At 37.9% G+C, this 22,988-nt stretch overlaps 1 protein-coding gene across 1 annotated transcript; it reads right to left on the bottom strand.

Moving 5' to 3' along the window:
* Positions 1 to 14,728: 14,728 nt before the first annotated feature.
* Positions 14,729 to 19,357, bottom strand: LOC147624001 (uncharacterized). The gene is made up of 5 exons (XM_086820838.1): positions 17,727 to 19,357; positions 17,362 to 17,546; positions 16,363 to 16,737; positions 16,184 to 16,248; positions 14,729 to 14,935 (listed from the first exon to the last, which is right to left on the bottom strand). Exons 1-5 carry the CDS (start codon positions 19,355 to 19,357, stop codon positions 14,729 to 14,731), a joined length of 2,463 nt encoding a protein of 820 aa, XP_086676964.1.
* Positions 19,358 to 22,988: the final 3,631 nt, after the last annotated feature.

The following is a 22,988-nucleotide window of genomic DNA, read 5'->3' on the forward strand; positions in this document are numbered from 1 at the left end:
CGAGTTTCAGAAGATGCTCTGGAGGCTATATTCTAGGGAGCCATGTGGGGGGAGATGGCCTTGGATGCTCTTGATGATATGTAAGCAGTGATGTCACTCAACCATGTACACCTTGGCTATAAAATGGTGGCCCTCCTAATGAGAAAAACATGAATTTCTATGCTATGTGAAGCTCCTTATCATGCTGCCATTATGTTCCCTTAATCCTTGATTAAGTGCTAGTTAATTATCTTTTTGCTCATGTGACCACCATGGATTATCTTGAACCACCATAGCTTATTTATCATTCCTTGCTCACATTAAGCTTGTATTATCACTCATTATGCTTTTCCCAACATGGTATCAGAGCCATGATTATCCTTAGGCATAGTAATTATCTTTTGGCTCATGTGACCACCATGGATTATCTTGAACCACCATAGATTATTTATCATTCCTTGCTCACATTAAGCTTGTATTATCACTCATTATGCTTTTCCCAACATGGTATCAGAGCCATGATTATCCTTAGGCATAGTAATTAACCACATTAATTAGATTTCTCATTATGCTTTTCCCAACATGGTATCTTAGCCATGATTATCCTTAGGCATAGTAATTAACCACATTAATTAGATTTCTCATTTTTTCAAGCTTTCCATTAAAGCTCCAACTCACCCCCTACTGGTCTTTTGCTTCATACGAGCTCTATAGTCCATCAAATCACAAGCTTTTTGATTCAAAAGAAAGCTAACAGCCGGCTCCATCGACGCCTAGCTCCATTTGAGCTCCCACGAACTCCACGTGGCGCAATCAACTCTGCACAACAGCACGCTTCTGCGCAAGCTCCCACGTGTTGATTTTCATGAGCAATGGTCCACTGTAGCTGCTGCTGTTTGAACTAATTTATCAGTGACAGTACATGCTGTGTTGCAAAGAAGATTTCCAGAGATCGAAGCAGCATCTTGACATGTTTGAGTGCTGAGTTTAAAGCCAACACCTTGGTTTTCACTTGGTTTAAAGCATTTTATGTTTCTCATTTGGGAAGAGCTTCATTCAATTGCTCAAAGCTCACTCTATTTTTGGGGCAGTTTTTTCTCTTTGAATTAATCACCTCCACTAATCATCATATACTTAATAGTAATTATCTATTGAGATGAAATTCTAATATGCATATTGAGTTGAATATCTCTTTACAATCACGCCTTCGGATGCGGAATCATCTAATGAAGCTTATATCAAGAAATCATTGAAACCCAAAAGCAAAACTAGAAAACCTAGGATGAAAATCAAGTCTAGGCCCAGTTATTATTACTATGCAAAGGCTTATGGCTTTGGGAATTCTTGAGTAATATTATGTATCTATATGGTGAAGGGGAATTCTAGCTTTTAATACTTTGCATTGTTCAAATCCAATCATGGAGTCAACTTACATATCATCCTCTTTCATCAAGAAATTCAACGGTCATGACTTCCACACTTGGCAAGTCAAAATGAGGTTTTTACTAATGAAAGAAGGAGTTTGGGGCATAGTCAATGGTACTATACCTAAACCTGCTACACGAGAAGGAGAAGTCTCTTGGCAAACCAAGGATGAGAAAGTATTAGCTCTCATTGCCCTTGGAGTTGAAGATAGTTATATACATTACATTGGTAATGGAACATCTTCACAAATTGCTTGGAATTCACTGGATAAATCCTTTGGTGCTCAAGGCCTCCACAGCAAAATCAGTGTCAAAGTAGATTTTTACAGTCTAGAGTACAAGGTTGATGAGACACTTGCATCTCACATCAACACCATGAAGAGCTTGATGACCCAGCTTGAAGCCATCAATGAACCAGTCAAGGAGAGTGATGCCATAGCCATCCTCCTAAAGTCAATGCCACCCGAGTATGATACACTCATGCCGACCTTAAAGTACATGCAGGATCCCACTTTGGAGGGAATAGAGAGTGTTCTCTTGGAAGAAGAGAAGAAGTTGAAAGGTAGAGCTATTGATCTTGTCTCAAACCAAGCATACCTTGTTCAAAAGCAAGCCGGCAAACCACTCCAATGTACACATTGTGGAAGGACAGGACATCTTGCCAAGAATTGCTACCACAAAGACAAGCCAAAGCCGCGAATATGCACCAAATGTGGAAAGCCATGTCACCTCACCGACAAATGTTACACCAACCAGGCAAATATGGCAAGCACTTCGAATGATTCTGAAGAAGCAATTCAAGCATGTAACAATGTTACTACCTCTTTTGATGAAGCGGTAGATGCAGAATGGGCTTTCTAAAGCCAACAATGTTTATGCCCTCTCTTACCCAAATGTTTATGTATGGACACCTCTAACCACCGATGATGTAGGTTATGTGTTATTATGATGCCCACAATATCTCTCAGTAGGCCATGTAGCCCTCAAGGGGGGATTGATGGGGAGTTGGGTCTCCATGACCAACAAATGATGATGATGCCCATGGACATGATGATGATGATGCTATGATGATGATGGGGTATGGGAGAGGAATGTTTTCATGTAGGAATGTTTTCATTTTGCAATGTAGAAGCTATGCTCCCTATGAGCAATGCTAATTTCTTTTATGTACTGTAGAGCTATACTCCTTATGAGTTAAGCTTTTTCTTTCATGTAATGTTTGGATCAAGGGAGGGCAATATACCATGCCATGATCAAGGGAGGGTGTTGGAATATATGATCAATGTCATGGTCTAAGGTTAAGGCACACAATGAAATGTAAAAGGACCATGTAATATAAAGAGAATCCAGTTGAATGAAGGGTAAACCCCCACTTGAGATAGGCGAGTTTCAGAAGATGCTCTGGAGGCTATATTCTAGGGAGCCATGTGGGGGGAGATGGCCTTGGATGCTCTTGATGATATGTAAGCAGTGATGTCACTCAACCATGTACACCTTGGCTATAAAATGGTGGCCCTCCTAATGAGAAAAACACGAATTTCTATGCTATGTGAAGCTCCTTATCATGCTGCCATTATGTTCCCTTAATCCTTGATTAAGTGCTAGTTAATTATCTTTTTGCTCATGTGACCACCATGGATTATCTTGAACCACCATAGCTCATTTATCATTCCTTGCTCACATTAAGCTTGTATTATCACTCATTATGCTTTTCCCAACATGGATTATCTAAACTAAGGGGTAGTGGGGGGGAAGAGGGCGGAGGGCGGAGGAAGTGGAAGAGGAGGAGCAAGGCTTGGATCATCGCCACAAACGGAAGGTATTGCTCGTTGACGTGCTCTCCACTCTCTCTTTGTCTCACGGGGAAGTCTAGTCCTATCACGTTTCTGACTCCTACGACTTTGAGAACCCATTCTCAAGGAAGCTAAGAGAGAAAAAATTATGAAGGCTCAATAATGGGATAGTACTAGAGATAAGTGTGGGATAGTACTAGAGATGTGTGATTATATATGAAAAATAAGTTATCCACTTCAAATCTCATTGGATTTCCTATCTAAGATTGATTGGATAATTAAGATAAACATAAAGATAATTAAAGATAAACTATTATCTACTTAAAAATAAATATTATTATTAATATTTATTAACAAGTAGATATTTATCATTACTAGATATATAATCATATCTTTAAATTTATTTTTTATTTTATAATTATATAACTATATTTTTTTACAATGTATTTTTTTAAAATTTTATTTAAAGGTTTATTCTACACAAAATATTTTCAAGAAATATTATACTTAATTTTTTTTAAATTTAATAACATGAACTTTAAAAATAATATTATTGATCTAATTCCAAAATATAATCCTTTAAAATTAGTGATTTTCTTTTATTTAATAAGTTATATATATTTTATTATTTAAAATTCTATATTCTATTTCTCTAAATTACTAAATTAACTTTTTCAAAAATATGTTTTTGAAAAAAAGGAGAGGTGGGAAGGAGGTGACACGTGTCACATGCGTGCATGACACATGGCATTCTCTTGACATGTGGCACTATTATGGTTGATGTGGCATGCCATGTCACCAAGTGCGAGGTGGCATGCAAAGGTGGCAAGAAGATGTGGCATTAATGATGACTAGGATGATGAGGTGGGGAGTCAACTAGGTTGACCATGTTGACATGGAGGAGGGTGGAGGTGGCAAGCTGCATATGTGGATCCTCTCGAAGCTGATGTGGACATAAAGTGTGGCATGCATATATAAGATTTGTGCCTACCCAAGCCTCACACATGGAATGATATCTAAGCTTTGAAGTTTACCAAGCCTAGATTTCCAAACCTAACTAGGATTGGTTTTAGACTTGAAAAGGGGAGACTGGACACAATATGGGAATTTTCACTTGGGAGGATTGAAAATGGACCTTCCCATACTCAAATTAAGCAAAAAAAAATTTAATAAATTCATGGCAACAAGCGTATTGATCCGTAGAGTTTTTAGATTGAAAGATTCAATATTTGATTTTCTAGAATTAAATTACAATTGATTTAATGGACCTCTCTAACAAATTTTCCAAAGTAAATCTACAAAAATCCAACCGTTAGATTTATAATTTTACCTTATACCCACATTATACTAATCTTTCCCAATCTATTCATCACTAGATCCATACAATTTGAGCATTTTAAATGGTGGATGTGGTGGGAGGACAAAATAGTATGTTTTTTAACTATTTTAATACCTTTTAAATAATATAGAAAATAGTAGAACACATAAAAAAAATTACTCGATAAATCAAGTTAAGCTCTATGTTATTTGTATTTGTGATATGCAAAGTGGGAACATCATATGAGCAATAATGTAAAAGTTATAGGCAATTTACTCACATTCATTGTACCTATCTAAACCTCTGACAGGGCCTGTATACAATTTTGGTTCCCAAAGAAAAGGGGATTTGAAATTATTGGATATTCGATCAGATTGTAGTTTTAGGTGCCCAACTTTGCATATGATGTTTCATTAGAAGACCTTGAAGTGAAACTCCTTGGCTAACTACTAGAGATTGGCTATTCTTCTTGAAAAAATGCATGTTTTTCGGCTAAAGCCAAGGGCGCCCACTACATGAAACTAGATAGCCGCATCTTGCAACCACCCATTAGAGTGCATGATGTCTCGAGGCCAATAAATAGGAATGATATGGAGGTGAAAGGATTTTTTCTTTGGACGATGCATAACTAATTTGAGTTCTCAAAGTGCTCAGGAACATACTTGAACTTTATAACTTTAAAATCTAAACTTATTTTACTTTAGCTCTCAATCATCTCAACTTTAAAATAAGTTTGGAAATCTGTGGACATCATGCATGTTTGATTTTTGAACCATCATTTATTTTGAAAAGGCCCTCTACACTAAAGAAGGTGGTGTATGACAAATATCATTAAATGTATCCCTCCTTCACATCCCAAGTATGTGCCACACATAATGTCTCACCACTTGTGATGATAGGTAGAGATTGGTTTGAGGCATGGAGAGGTACCCCAAATCCACCACCTGATGGGATGTCAAGACACTCCATCTTCTTTTAGCTTTCATATTGGTGTGATATGAAGATCAATCATTTCTTAGACCCTATTCATATCTTCAAGAATGTGGCAATAAATATTTGGGACCATTTAATTGGTAAAACATATACCAAGGGTGCAATGGATGACTTACAAAGCATTGGACACCTTCAAAGTGCATGGCCAATTATAGATGAGAGTGGTAACATGGTCCTACCAAAGCCACCATGGGTATAACCAATAAGGTGAAAAGTGTGATTGCCTCTTTCTTACACCAATAGGAGTAATCCATTCATTGAAGGGTGCCGTCACAAAGATCAAAAAGAAAGGAGAGGTAAAATTATATGGCCTCAAGACATGATTGTCACGAGATATTATAAGTATTCGAATATTTTCTTATTCATTTTCTCTTTATGGTACATAATTTGTAGACTCATATACTAACTTCTATTCTTTTCTATGCATAGTTTATTCTTTCAATACCTATAGTTGGTTTTGGAGACAAGAATGTAAGAGAGGCTATTTACAAAATGGAAAACTTGGTGAGGTATGAATCTTCTCTTGAATTCATTATCTAAGTTATATTTAACATTTGGTATTGTCATATAATCACAAGTTATGTATAATAAATAGTACACATGATTGCTATGTAGGTAGGTACATGTCCTTAAAGGAGATAGATCCTACATCCATTGAGATGGCTCATCTCAATGTTATTGAGGTAGTGTGTAGGAAAACTTTCCTAGAACAATTCTTAGTAGCCAATTGCATCTTGTGGCGCATTTAGTTGATGAAGTGGAACTTTGTGGTGTTATTCATGTTCGATGGGGGATGTTTTTTCTTGAAAGGTTCATGAAAAGTTTGTGAGACAAAGAGAAAGGCCAGAAGCAAACATGGTAGAGGGATGGTTGATATGCAAGAGTCTCTTATGTATATCTCAGAAAACCTCTCTTGCATAGATCTTGCCATGCCATAATTGTGGAGAAATGATAAGGACGACCGGCTAATAAGGATAACGAATGTGTCACAAAAGGAAAAGGAAGGCAATGAAGATTGGATGAAGCATTATGCCAAAAGGTGAATACATTCTGCATTCTAAATAGTCCTATCATGGAGAAGTGGATTGGGAGATAAAAGGATGTAATTAATAGACGAAAGGATGAGAGAAGAGCTTTCAGAAGAGCAAACAGACACTTGCCATTCTCACATGACTTAGAACCTCTCCCAAATGTGATCAGTATATAATGGCTTCGTAAAGGCAATATTGATGGCATCAAAAAACAGAGAGATGATCACAAGAGAAGAGCATGAGTATGTATGAGGATGTGATCCTCAAGTAAGTATATTATTTATCTCTATCTCATGCTTCGATTGTTATATACCTTGTTTAATGCACTATACTAAATATCATGATTTTGTTTAATGTTAGTACAAACTATATAATGAAACTTTTACGTGAAGCATGTGGATTCTAAAAGAAACACATTTGATTGTGATGTGATGGCAACTTTGAGTAAGAAAGTGGAGCTAGGAGACATGATGCCAATGTCATAGAGGACAATCTTGAGTATTGTGTAACTATTCAGATATTCTTGAGAATAGGTTTAGATAATTTAGTCTATTCATCTTTGATGTCAGATGGTTTAAGATGATATATAGAGGTGCTCAAGAAATTGTCAAGAAGCATCCAAATGGGTTTTTTTAAATTGATTCTAGCAAGTTTTGGAATGATGAAAAAGATACTTTTATACTACCTCAACACTATCAACATGTTAGTAACCCAACCAATAACACTAGTAAATCTTGATGCAATATAATGAAAGTGTAACCCCTTTGATTTATGATTTTATATTGTGTTTCATGCGGATTGAATTGATCAAAAGTGGTGGTATGTTATACAAGTTTCCCCTCGTTCAAAACAAATCTTTCAAGGTCAAGATGTTGCTTAGGCTGAATCTTTGGATGAGGTGTAAGTACTACCTCAAATCAACTCATTAGAAGAAGACGATGATGAAAATGAAGAAAACAATTCAGAGGAGGCCGATCAAGATCATGAGGAACATCAATCGAAAGAAGATAATGAGTCACCTATCGATCTCATGACAATGCTTTATTCGATAATGATAGTGATATTGAAATGGAACCCCATATTTTCATTGAGATTCCATTAGATATGGATATTGATAAAGCAACACAAATGAATCTATTATAAGATGGCATAGATTCATGCTGTTGACATTGTTTTTTTAATTATTTCCCTTTAAAAGTTTTTAACTATCTTTATTGTTTTTTTCAAACATGGTGTTAAGGGTTTTGATGGATGTTTTTTTAAAAGCTATCATCATTTTTTGTATGTATGTCACATATACAACCTAATTTTAATTTTCAACAACTCTCTCGAATCTTAAATCACAATATACCAGTGAAATTTTGCTACTATGTTTAGTGCTCAATAGCAAAATTATAGCATAGCAGTGAAATTTCGCTGATATAGTCACTGCTCACAGCAACGAAGCTTCTCTATTGAGCAATAAAATAGTAGTAAAATTTTAGTGCTATTATCGGTGCTGGGCAGCAAAATTTTACTGCTAGTAGTGACAAAATGCCTTGACATCTCAAAGGCCTAAACACTACTAAAAAATGTTGTTGTGCCCTCGATGTGTTGTAGTGAATCAAGAAACGATGAATCAGCTCAACAATTAGCAAATACACAAATGAATCTTTCACATAAAATGTGACAAAATGGAAGCTCGTGAACAAATCACTCAACCATATCCACACACTTCTAGTATATAGAGCAAGCTCCCAAGAAGGGAAGCTATGATACCATGTTAAAAGAAATGATGAGTGATTGATCATCATAAAGAGATAATATGTAATTAATTATGAGTGATTAACACTATCTTAATCTATCATCAATGTGATCAACACATGAACAAGCTACACAAGCATAAATGAGTGAGGCTCAAGAGCAATGGAATTTGCTCAAGAAATAGCCCATAAACATAATCATAAACAAATGCTAATGAAGTGCGAATGAAGAGAGTATTTCCACACAAAGGACCACTTAGTATATTAAGAACTAAGCAAGTACACAAAGTATGCACTCTACTCTCTCCACCTAGCTAATGATGAGTAAAACAGCTTGTTTATATTGACTCATGAGGAGGAGGCACCTAGAGGCCTAGAATCACTCCACCTCTCCCAATATCTCTTACCCGCCGACAAACCTAAAATGTGATGGCTAGAACTAGGGAGTTACCTACTTGACCTACACATAGTAATCAAGTGAACTTAGACCACTTATTCTAAGGTACCATTAAGGATTTCCCAAAAGGGTTTGCACTAAGGATGGATACTAGATCATATAGTTTCTAATAGTACCCACCACACCTAGTTTCATTTCTACTTTAGCAACAACCACATTTGTCACATCCATGTAACAATGTATTTTTGAGCCATGTTCTCAAGGGGTGAACTAATAAGAAACCCTATGTATCACATGTGTTCAAGGGGTGTTAAAAAAATCCCTTATCTGTCAATTTCTCATGAATAAAATGACCCCTTTTTCTTTATGAACTTACGGGGTTTTCTTATCAAAATGGATTTAAAAAAACCCTTATGTAAATGTATTTCGAAAAATTTACCTTAAAATTTTAAATTAAAAAACCCCTTCATTTGAACTCACGTGCTTTACTTACATATTTTTAGGTGAACTCGCCGAGGCCATGTTATATTCACACATATGTAAGATTAACCATCTTTCTGTTGAAATTTGAGCATAATCATGAGCTATGGCAGATCAAACACTAGAATCAACATCATTAACAAAGTGATTAGCAAATGATTAAGACATAATTAGTGAATAATTAGCAAATGATTAAGGCATGGATACTCAAAAACCAGCAAATTCTCATTAGGGCTATGCCTCAATTTATAGAGTTTACATCAAGCATATAATCCCATTGATTTCTCCATGATTCACTCCCTGAATATCTCCACCTTTTGCCTGATTCTCTCCACCTCTTCTCTTTTCCCTGAATATCTCCCAGAATATCTCCACACTCCTAAATTCCCTCATGCTACCCATTATTCTCTCCCAGTAGTTTCTTCTCACCTTTTCACAGGTTCTTTCACAATTACATCTCCTCTTTTACAGCCTCTATCCAAGAGCTTGTTCCCACACACACCCTATTCACTTGTATATTTCAATACCTCCCCTTAAGTGAATAATCCTAGCACACCTGGACCCTGTATCAAGTTTCCCTCTTACTTGATAGCCCGCGACCAGTGCCTCAAGTCCCTAAACTCCATAGTCCTTGACACTCTCTCTCTCTATGTGTCCAAGGCTACTATAAGTGCCCGCGACCTTGACTAAAGTGCTCACACATACATCTACCACGTGGCCTACATCATCGGTGGCTCAGAGGTGGTTTTACTTTATTGGGGCAGGTTACATTGGGTTGTGGGGTCTCTCTCTCTCTCTCTCTCTCTCTCTCTCTCTCAGAAAAGATGATCCGACTCCACTTCCCTTGGAGCCTCCATGAAGTTTGTCGATGTCGTTCCTTCTTCACTGGGTTTGCTGTAGCACTCTCTCGCCATGTGTCCTGGCTTTCCACATTTGTGGCAAGTGAAGGTCCTCCCTTCTACTCTGCCTCTTCCTCGTCCTCATCCTCGAGAGAATCCTCCTCGGGTGAAGAATGCTTTTTCCTCTCCTGCTGTTGAGTCGAGCCCTTTCTTCTCTTTGCCTCTGCTCTCTTGCTCTAGTAGAGCTGCTTCTATCTCGTGTATCTTCAATTCAGGTACATTCTTTAGTGTTGCTACAATGTTTTCATAATCTCCTTTGTCCACACTCTTCAGAAGTACAGCTAATGCTTCATCATCTTCTACCTTTTTGCCAATAGCTGCCAGCTGTTGCTTAATGCTTTTATATTTGTTCAAGTGTGTGATTAAAGGTTCACTTTCCTTCATGTCCAATTTGTAGAATTGCATTAATAGATTTATCTTGGAATTTTTTGCTTGTGTACCAAATAATTTATTGAGTTCATTCCATGCATCTTTTGCCCACTGTATCCCTGTGATATGATGAATGATTTCATCATTTAAACTGAGTGCAATAAGTCCCAATGCTTTTTCATTCCTGCTCTTCCACTCATTTTTCCCTCTCTCTGGGCATTCATCTCTCCCTTCAACTAATCCCCACAGATTTTTCCTCATCAGCAAATACATGGTTTTTGTTTGCCATGTATAAAACTGTTCCCCATTAAATTTGGCTATTTCCTGTGCTGAACTCATGGTGATGTGAAGGGGGTCTTACCTCTTGATCCAAATTCAAGATTCAAGGGTAGTGTCTACACTTTTACAACTCAATCTGGTGTTTAATAGATGATTACAATAATTTTATCAGCATAAAATCACTAGAAATTACACTAAATTAAGGGTAACCAATTTGTACGGGATGGTTGGAGTATCAAACCAACTCCGATTTACAATCTGAATCTTTAGGGATCTGTATTAGATACCTAATGGTTAATTTGAACCCTCAATTGCACCAAAATACAGTGATTAGCATTGATTAATCACTGATTAGCAAATTAATGCTATGTTTTGTGTGCAAAAAACAGAGTATGCGGGGAGTCCAGATCTGGTGCCTTCCACTTCAAATGAGCTCAAATGCTTTCAAAGGCATCAATAGCAATGAGTCTAGTAGAGGATTAAGCCAAGAAACACAAGATTTGACCAAATAATGAAAGCTTAATCTCTGTTTTACCAAAGTCACCTGCAGATTTGATGAAGAGCTTTGATCTCAATGTAGACTTGATGAAATTGAATTCTGTCTTCACCAGCTTGTAGAGCATGCTTGATTACCCTTTCGGCTAGGAGGAATTGAAGCAATTTGATTTGAGCAAGGAGAAATCTGCAGATTACTCAGAAAAAAACGCGCCAACTAAAATCATAAATTCTCCTGAATGCCTTCGCGGTTTGCAGTGCCGTCTTGATGTGCTTGTAGCCAAAGGAGTTGGCTAGCTTGTGTTAGAAGCTTGTGCCCTAATTTAGAGTGTGCAAGGTGCTAGAGATCCTCCACTAGCTAGGGGTGAAGGGGAGAAGTGAAAACTCACTAAAAATTTGATTTTTTACTAATTATCTACTAATCCTAATTAATTAACTAATGGGCTCATAAACCTAATTGATTCTAGGCATGGCTCTGATACCATGTTGAAATTTGAGCATAATGACGAGCTATGGTGGATCAAACACTAGAATCAACATCATTAACAAAGTGATTAGCAAATGATTAAGACGTAATTAGTGAATAATTAGCAAATAGATTAATGTAGGCATGGATACTCAAAAACCAGCAAATTCTCATTAGGGCTATGCCTCAATTTATAGAGTTTACATCAAGCATCTAATCCCATTGATTTCTCCATGATTCACTCCCTGAATATCTCCACCTTTTGCCTGATTCTCTCCACCTCTTCTCTTTTCCCTGAATATCTCCCAGAATATCTCCACACTCCTAAATTCCCTCATGATACCCATTATTCTCTCCTAGTAGATTCTGCTCACCTTTTCACAGGTTCTTTCACAATTACATCTCCTCTTTTACAGCCTCTATCCAAGAGCTTGTTCCCACACACACCCTATTCACTTGTATATTTCAACACTTTCTACCTTCACTCTCACCTCATGCAATGCCCAAAATTTCTTAAATCCTCCAAATCAAATGTAGGAAGATGCTCTACAGTCCAAGTATCTACTGCTCTATAGTCACTAGATGTATCAACAGGATGGAGTGGTAGCGGGTAAGTCATTGGGGCTAGCTCTACAGGGGTATGTTGTAATATTGTATCGCTCGCCTGTCTTTATAGACAATCATGGGTAGACTTAATTACAGCTAAGTGCCATGTAACATGCCCTCTAGTAGGGCATCTCCCCATCTTATCATCATAAGAGGATATCAAGGCTTTTGTGACTAGGGCTCAATAAAGGTCCTCGAGGTGATGGGATCTACATAGAGAACTAAAAATATAAGCAAAATATATCAAAATTATGCTGAGTATAAACATGGTCCATGTCATAATCAATCCCTTTGCAATGTGATCTTAATATCACATTCTCTTTTACCAAAATTTAAACTTGATCACCCATATCTAGTCAACAAGAGACAAGATGTGCTAAATATGATCGCTCTCCACCACAAGAGAAGTTGCAGGATACAATGGTTCTCCTAATGTCCCCAACCTATATCAAATGGATGTGTGTGCACATATTAAATTCAATATCATGTATTCTCAAAGAGAAAAATTCATAATTAGAATCTCTCTCTCTCTTTCTATCTGTCCCTCATTGACTCACTATGTCTTTTGCACTCTCTCTCTAACACACACACCTATCTTTATATATATTTGTATACCTCACTCTATTTCTATTTACATATAATTAATATAAATAGAGAATGTGATATAAAGAAACTCTTTCTCTCTCCCTCTGACACACACACCTATCATTATATATATATATATATATATATCTCTAATACACACACACATATATATACTTCTTGTAAAATGAACTTGATTGATGAAGAATGACAAAATTTAGAGTTTAGAGTAATTCAACTATATTTCCTAGTTTTCATATGCGATTTGGCTTGATGAGATGCTTAAAAGATTATCGATATACAAGATTCGAGAATTGCAACCTCATCCTTTAAAAAAGAACCATGGCACCCTTGATCAAGGTAGCTAGAACAGTTCTTTGAACCAAGTTTTTATATCGGGCAGCAAGCCTCAAAGTCATGGTGGGGAAGAAATCAAGACATTATGAGGCGTGGGCACACATTTGGCAAATGCATATGTGGTGTAACCCCTATACTTGTAAAATTGTTTTCTTCTTTTTACAAATTCAAATCACATCCTGGTTGTCATTCTCATTCTGATTATCATTCCCACTCACATATCCATTCTCATTCTCAATCGCATTTCCATAGAGACTCTTTCAACCTCATGAAACAATTTATCTTGATCTCAATCTCAATCGCATCTCCGAAGAGACTCTTTTAACCTCATAAGAGGATTAATCTCAATCTCAATCTCAATATTAATTGTGTCTCAAAATAGACTCTCTCATAGGAGGATGTATCTCTCTCAACAATCACACACTAATCAATCACACCAAAATGACTTACCTCCAATAATCACACACTGATCAATAATCACACCAAAATGACTTACCTCCAATAATCACACACTGATCAACAAAAACAACTTGCCTCCATAGTAGGTCTTTTCTCATTCATCACACACCAATTAGACCTACCAAAGTAATGAAAGTCATAATCTCCATCAAATTCATAATCCCAACATCAATCAAAATCAATCTAAAATGATTCATAGTCTTAATCACAATCTCAATCATAATCCATCTCAAATCAATCTTATAACATAACCTCAATGTTGATCATAGTGAAACAAACACAATATTAATATCAATATCAATCACAATCCAATCTATCTCTCTATATACACATATATATACATATACATATACATATACATATATATGTGTTATGCATATACATATATATGCATAACATAACCTCAATGTTAATCAAAGTCAATCAAACATGATCTTAATATCAATATCAATATCAATCACAATCAATCCATCGCTCTATATGCACTCATATAAGTGTATATATACATATATACACATATATATGCCTACATATCTATTTACACACACACATATATGTATACACACATATATATGCCTACATATCTATTTACACACACACATATATGTATACAAACATATATATGTACATATATGATATATTTCTTTATCTTTCTTTATCTCTCTATCTTTCTTTACTTTCTCTTATTATATTTATCTTTACCTTAACTTTTATATCTTCATCAAAAATATCCAATGTATCTAAATATACCAATAATCTCAATTGAAGAATTTATGTACATTAATTGAACATCAAGGTAGCTATAGAAATCTCAGTAGTACTCTAGTCTGTGATACCTCCAAAAAAAGATATGTGTGCGCTTCTCACCTCCCAACCAATATAGCCCATGAGCTACTAAAAATGGATGTCCCTTAGAGCAAATGCTCTCTTAGCTCCCATTCCCGCGCTCCTTGGCTAACCCCCGAGCTACGGACCTTGGCCCACTAGGCCCTTGCCCGTGCACACACGAATAATGTCCGGTCTAGGCCTAATTGCCTCGGACTAAATTAATGTAAATGTCTAACATTCTCTCCCCCTTCTAAGATCATCGTCCTCGATGATCAACTGTGGGAAATGTTTACGAATCAGAGCTTCTGATTCCCAAGTAGCATCAGTTAAAGGAAGACCTTTCCAGGCAACTAGAAATTCTCGGAGAACGCGATTACGTAACCGCTTCTCTCTGCGATCTAGTATCTTGTCTGGACCATGGTCTACAGAGTCATTTTCCTGCAAAGAGATAAGACCATCAATTAGGTTATCATCCTTAGATATATATCTCTTGAGTTTACTAACATGAAACACCGGATGGACACGACAGTGTGGTGGAAGTTCCAACCGGTAAGCTACGTCACTAAGCTTCTCCATAATGGTCCAAGGTCCACAAAATCTAGGCGAAAGCTTAGGACACTTTCCAGTAAATAAAGATGTAGAGTTTAATGGTACTTGAAGAAAAACTTTTTCTCCCTTTTCAAAAGATCGAGGAGATCTTTTCTTATCAGCATAAAACTTAGCTCTTTCAGCTGCTTGCTGAAGCTTAGTTTTAGCCAATGCTAGAGTATCTTGCATTCTTGCTAAAAATTCTGCCGCACTAGGACATTTCTGTGGTGTGCCTATAGTACCAGGAGTTAAGGGAGACATACCATAATTCATCTGAAAAGGAGATATACCAGTTACCTTATGAGGTCTATTATTATATGCAAACTCTAGCAAGGGTAAGTATAGATCCCAATCTGTCTGGCTATCAGATACATAAGCACGTAACATGTCCTCGAGTACTTGGTTGACCCTTTCCGTTTGACCATCTGTCTGGGGGTGGTCACCACTACTCATATTGAGAGTAACATTTAACTTTGCAAAAATATGTCTCCAGAAATGTCCACAAAAACGCACATCTCTGTCTGAGACAATAGACAAAGGTAATCCATGTAATCTATATACATTCTGGATAAACAAATCTGCAACCTTTGGAGCTTCCACGGTGTCGTTGGTTGCTATAAAATGAGCCATCTTGCTCAGGCGGTCAACTACCACCAAAATGGTATTTTTTTGTCTTTGAGTTCGTGGCAATCCCGTGATAAAATCCATGGATATGCTTTGCCAATTAGATTCCGAAATTTGTAAGGGATGTAGTAACCCTGGACTTTTTACTCTTTCTGCCTTTATTACTTGGCATTGAAAGCATTGTTGGACATACTTGTGGACATCTCTAAATAGATGTGGCCACCAAAATGCCCGTCTAACAAGTTGAACTGTTTTATCTTGACCAGGATGCCCAGCACAGGGACTCTCATGGTTCTCTTGCAAAACTTTTGTTCTTAGTTCCCGTGCACAAGGAACATATATCTTTCCTTTTCGCTTTAGCCATCCGTTCTCAACTGAGAAATTGACATACGGACTTGGTGAAAGTCTTAGTGAAGAGGTAGACGAAGCTAAGTCCTCACTAGTATCCATAGTAGACTCGAGTCTGGACCTTACTGTCTGTGCATAAAGGTCCTCCAACTGTGCTTCTTTGATTTCTTGAAGCAATGAATTTTCTAAAACTGTAAAACTCATATTATACATAATTCTAGATAATGCGTCAGCGACTACATTATCTCGACCTTTACGATACAAAATTTCCATATGAAATTCTTGCATCAACTCAGCCCATCTACCTTGTCTTCCTCGTAGATCAGGTTGACTGCAAAAATACTTAAGTGTATGATGATCTGTATACACTTTAAACTCAGCACCATAAAGATAGTGCCGCCAAATTCTGAGAGCATGTATAATAGCATACAATTCTTGCTCATGGACTGGCCAATTCTGTTGAGTTGGCGAAAGCTTCTTGCTTTCAAAGGCCACTGGCCTACCATCTTGGCTTAACACTGCGCCAACAGCCACACCGCTGGCGTCAGTTTCTAGGACAAAAGGCTTTTCTAGGTCGACCACTTTCAAAACTGGAGCTGTTGAAACTGCTTGTTTCATTGTATCGAAACTTTCTTGTTGGTTAGATGTCCACAGATAGGGCACGTGTTGTTGCAACAAATCTGTCATAGGAGCTGCTATTAGAGAATAGAGCTCTATAAATCTACGATAAAAACCACTTAATCCCAAAAAGGATCTAAGTGCAATGATATTTTCTGGCACTGGCCATGCCAATATCACGGAAAATTTCTTGGGATCCATTCTAATCCCATCTGCAGAAACTATATGACCTAGATATTCAATCTCAGTCAAACACAAGAAAGTCTTTTCCTTGTTGGCAAACAAAGTTGTTTCACGCAACGCTTGAAAAACAGAAATTAAATGTGATTCATGTTCTATGATGTTCTTGCTATAAACTAGCACATCATCAATGAAATCTACCACAAATTTACCCATGAATGGTCTTAAAATATCATTCATTAACATCATAAAAGTAGCTGGAGCATTAGTCAAACCAAATGGCATTACTAAATACTCATACTGACCAAACCTGGTTCTAAAAGCTGTTTTATATACATCTTCTTCTCTTACTCTTATCTGGTGGTAACCACTTTTTAAATCTATTTTACTAAAAATAGTAGCACCACCAAGAGCATCTAAGAGATCATCGATCCTAGGCATAGGATAACGATGCTTGACAGTAATTTTATTGAGTGCTCTGTAATCTACGCACATCCTAAAAGAACCATCCTTTTTCTTTACAAGTAAAACAGGCGAGGCAAAAGGTGAAAAACTCGAACGAATCAGGCCTTTACTAAGGTATTCATCCACCACCTTCCTAACCTCGTTCTCCTCCTTGAGACTCATGCGATATGGTGGTCTAGCAACTGGATTAGCTCCTGGAACGAGCTCAATCCTATGCTCCACATTCCTGCGAGGAGGTAAACCAACAGGTAACTCAGTTTTAAATACATCTTCAAATTCAGCTTTTATCTTATTAGAAAGATCTAAAGCTGAGGTAATAAAACTACCACCAACTGTCGAGTCCATCCTTGGGTTTGATTTAGAAATATTTACAATATAACAAAAGTAAATATACTTACAATCTAACTTGAGCATCTTGGTAGCCTTTAAGAGTTTCGCTTCTGGGAAATCGGGTTCCCCGCGAATCAAAAGGCGTCTGCCACTATGCTCGAACTGGATGACGTGGGAAGAAAAATCTATCGTTGGCTTTTTCCATGCATGCCATTGCTTGCCGAGAACTAGATCGAATCTCGCAAGCCGTGTAATTTCAAAGTCCAATCTGTCCTCGTAGGACTGGATCTGGAATGGGAGTCCTCTGACTTGACGATCCCACACCTCTGTGCCCTTGCCGTCAGCTAGCTCCACTGTGTAGCTGTACTCTGAAGGCTGCGTTTGGAGCTTTAGCTTCTTGACAAGCCTTGAGCTAATTACATTATGAGTAGAGCCAGTATCAAAGAGGATCTTGACTGGCGTTGCTTGCACAGTCCCCTTCAATACTATAAGCTCGGTGTCTGGAAACTGGTAACCCTGCTGTGCCCCAGGAGACAAGACTGCATCTGGAGCTGTAGGCACCTTCTTGGTTACCGAAATAGCTAAAATTCTTTTAGGACAATCTAGTGGAGTGTCATCCAACAAGTCATCCTCACTGTCCTCCGACACTTGCATTGGATTAACCATCATACTAGCCGTGATCTTTGACTTCTTTGGGCAATCTTTAAATTTATGCTGGCCCATACATCCATAACACAGCCCTTCCTTCATTGCTTTATCCCTTTGCTGCGGAGTAAGCATAGATCTATTAAAAGCCCTTTCCGCCATAGCAGAAACTTTTCTTTTGGTCCCCTTTGCAGTTTTGATCATATGAATCTCTTTAGTCTCTTTACCCCTACCCTCACCAGTGGATGGTAAAGTAGAAGAAGCTGGGGCCAAATATCTAGGGGCGCGAGTCCAAGAGGATTTCTGGCCTCCACCTCCCGAAGGAAATTTCTTGCCATCCTCAAGCACAATTGCTAATTCAATAGCCTCATTCAACGTAGAGCATTTCTCTTTGCGCACTAGAGGCCGAAGAGCTTCTTTAAGACCCAACACAAATTTATGAACTTGCAGGAAATCAGGAATATGCTCTGGCACTTTTAGCAAGACTTCCCGATATCTATCCGCATATTCTTGAACAGAATAGTTCTTCTGCGACATAAAGAACCAAGAATCAAGCGCTCGACTGCGCTCATCAGGTGGCACAAAGTTATTATAAAATATAACTTTAAAGGCATTCCAGGTAACAGGCTCAGCTTTGTCCTTTTCTATCTTCCTCCACCATCGATGAGCCACATCGAGGAGGTTATACGTGGCTTGCTGAATCTTAGCCACATCATCATTTATATGGCACAGCCTAAAACATTGCTCCCACTTGGAAAGCCATTGTTCCACTGCATCTGCTGTGCGAGCTGCTGTATTGCCATTATATTTAGGCGGTTTGAGATCTTTAAGTTGCCACTTGGCTCGCCCCAAAGTAGGCACTGTAGCCGAAGTTCCTGGCTCTCCAAGACCGCCTTGATTGATTTCCTCATCAAGAGGGATGGATATAGACTTTTCTAATTCTTTTCCCTGCATTTCAGTCAATTCTTTCATTTGATTAAGAACTAATTGCATAGTGTTTTCCATAGAATCAATACGAGCAACCATAGTAGTCACATCAAGTGTTTCATCCTCGTCATGCATGGTCGAATCAGGCACATGTTGCTATGAGGATTCTCCTTCCATTTTTTTTTTATTTTTTTATTTTTTTTAATGGCTTGATGAAAATAGTATAGGAAAAACACCAAAATATTTACAGGTAGCAAACTGTCACACAAACACTAATTGCACTTGTAACTTCTGCATTTTATTGTCTTTCAATGCAATTTACCAGCATAACAGCATAAAATGCATGATAACCCCAAAAACTATGCATCAATTGCCCCAATTTTGCTCAAAACATGTGATTTTGATGCGAAACAAGTCCAAATTTGCCTTTTTGATGCAAAAAACCAGAAATTGCAGAGCCACAAATTGATGTGCAATTTACTCTATACACGCATATCCACGCATAAACACTGCCTGTGCACTTTATACATGTACTAGAACACCCTTTTGAAGCATGAAAGAGTCAGAAACGCATATCTGGCTTCACGACGGACTGCAGCTTTCCGCCGGACGTCTGCAGCATCCTCAAGTTTCCAGAAGCGCTGAGCGAGCTTGAATTGTTTGAACCAAAATCCCACATAGGCAAAGACAGCAGAAGGAAACGATTTAACATGCAAAGCGTGGCCCCCCTTGCTTTCGAAGTAAACGAGAGAGAGAGCGCTCGTGGGCTGGTTTGTTGGGCGCTCAACGTTGGCCGCTGGCGGATGGTTTGTTGGGCGCTCAACGTTGACCGCTGGCGGATATTCTGTGGTCCCTTCTTCGGCTGCTTGCGGCGTTTACTATGGCGCAGCGCAGCCCATCCTTTTCCCTTTCTTTTTTTTTTTTTTTTAATTCAACCTGCTGCACCGTTCACAGCTACCTACCGCACCGTTCACCGCTACCTACTGCAACGTTCCAGACGCTCCGATACCAAATGTGATACCTCCAAAAAAAGATATGTGTGCGCTTCTCACCTCCCAACCAATATAGCCCATGAGCTACTAAAAATGGATGTCCCTTAGAGCAAATGCTCTCTTAGCTCCCATTCTCGCGCTCCTTGGCTAACCCCCGAGCTACGGACCTTGGCCCACTAGGCCCTTGCCCGTGCACACACGAATAATGTCCGGTCTAGGCCTAATTGCCTCGGACTAAATTAATGTAAATGTCTAACACAGTCATAGTAATGTAATTTTTGCTAAGGTAAGTATAGTCTTAGTAGCCTACTTTGAAGCTCTCTATCTTTTGATTCCATGTATATTTAGGAAAAATTCAAAATAATAAAGTTATACCATCTATGTTTGTCTACAACAAACTTCTCACTAAAAATCAGCCCTTGTATGTTAAAATAAACCCATAAAATGACCCCAACATCAAAATTTTACACAAAACTGGCAAAATGACCCAGTAGGTACTTTTAACCTAAATTAAACTTTAAATCATGATGAATTTGATAGATCTTGTGAAATATAATTTTGTAGATCTTAAAAAGATTTATAAATTTATATTTATAGCATCATCTTCTAAATCTATACCCATCAAAAGCTATAGGTTTTTGAAATTAGACCTAGCCAAAGATTTAATGTCTTAAAAATAGTGAAAATTAAAAGATATTCCATTTAGGCATATAAGGAGATGTTATGTGCGTCCCCATTCTCCTCAAAAGAAAGACAGTGAACCTCATCTATTAAAAATAGTTAAATCATATGCAATTGTTATATTTTAAGTATCCATGGCCTCCAAGCAAAAGTACTCTAATTATAGTCTCCTTTCTTTGAAAATTGTAACTTTATTCCAACATCCATTATTAGCATTTTATAATATTATAAACACTCTTATAAATTGCTAAATTATTATTTGAGTCAAGATAAATTAGAATCTAGATAATATTTTGGAATCATATTCATAAATTGATATAAAAACTTTAAACACAATAAGAGGCCTCACAGCATCTACCGTCACATTTAGGAATTTCATAGAGTTTTAGTTATATTTTTTTGTGGGTGTTTACATGTGTCTATCAAACAAGAATATGCGGTCATAGCTATCATTGCATTAAGTATGCAAGGGTTAGTTAAATGTGTCTACTTATCTATCTATATAGTGATATTGGACACCTTATTCTAAATGAGATTCAATAACAGTGAAGATTGATTATTATGCATCAAACAAGAGTACTAGTGTCTAGATAGACAAAGCTCTTATAAACCAACAAAGTCTAGATTTCTAAAGATATAATAGGGTTGGTTGTAAATAAAAGACAAAGAAAAGATAATAAACAAGAGTGTAGTAAGAGGAGAAAAACGCATCTTTATGTGAACCTTTGGGATTTCAATAGAAATAAAATAGAGACATACAAAACACCAAAAACAAGAGTTCATCAACAAGGAGAAAACCTATGTGTATGGAATCCTTAAAATGCTAAACTACCAACCAAACCTCTAAAAGTTTAGTAAAAATTGTTGAGATATCGAGCTCTAGTGAGGCGGTGGACACTGATGATCCGCCTGGGGGATAGGCCCCGCACTTACACCACTGGCATGGTTGGTGAGATCTTGGGTGATATGCGGCCAGTGGGATGACAGGCTGTGTGACAGCCACTCTAGAGACTGGCATAGTTATAGCGCCAGCTCATTTAGTCGGGTTCACACTATAGAGAACCCGTGTATGTATTTGGTTGAGTACCTTTCATATTATGTGTACTCTTATCTTGTATATGGTGTGTTGAGTGTTGAGTAGAGAAGAAGAAGATTTTCAGCCTCTCACCTTGTGTGTTCTCTATTAGGGTTTTGTGAGTGTGTGTGTGTGCTTGCAAGAGCTCAAGCTCTCTTCCCCCCTGCATCTTTTCATGGTATCAGAGCCTGGCTCGTGCTAAGGGCTGAGCTGCAAGCAAGAGAACCACAAGAAGCGGTACGAGGGTAAGAGCTACAACTACTCTTCCCTATTGTGTTGGTGACTACACCCTTGTCGGGAGCTCTACGGGAGGCACCGGCAAACGATCTCCGATTGAGGAGCTTTCTTCGCGGGAGTGAAGCTACAGGGCAACTATACAGTCCTTTGGACTAAAATTTTCGGGCCGAAAACGCGTTTCGGGCGCGTCTGGACCTCCGTTTTTCAGAAAGCAGGCGATTTCGAGCACTGCGGGTAAGTCACCGATTCTCTGCAGAACTCTGTTTTAAGAACTGCAGGAAGACAGATTGACTGTGCAGACACTGTGGGTGCTGCAAAGAGGTCTATAGTTGCCATTGGGTGTATGTATGTGCATTGAAGTCACTGGTTGTGACATTTGAGAGTACTACAGTACCGCTGTGCAGAAAATACAGCATTTGTGCAGAAAAAACCAGAGTGCAGTTTCTGGTAAAATTGTGTGTTTGGCAAGATGTCTAATGATGGCATAACACAGATTGTGGCTGAGAAGCTGGACAAGAATAACTTCCATGCTTGGAGGTTCAGGCTGACTAATTTCCTGATGGGAAAAGGCTATTGGGACTACATTGAAGGTGAGCATGAAGAGGCACCGGAGATACCGGATATAAATCCGACTGCTGCAGATGTGAAAGAGTTTAAAGACTAGAACCAAGGAGCCAGGAAAGTAATGTATTGGCTTTCCATTAGTATACAGGACACCATGATTGGGCACATTCAGGATGCCAAGTCCCCCAAGGAGGCGTGGGACACCTTGGTAAAGCTT

The sequence above is a fragment of the Cibotium barometz genome, chromosome 26 (assembly GCF_041138505.1).
Source record: "Cibotium barometz isolate CiBa-2024 chromosome 26, ASM4113850v1, whole genome shotgun sequence".
In the NCBI taxonomy this organism is placed as follows: domain Eukaryota; kingdom Viridiplantae; phylum Streptophyta; class Polypodiopsida; order Cyatheales; family Cibotiaceae; genus Cibotium; species Cibotium barometz.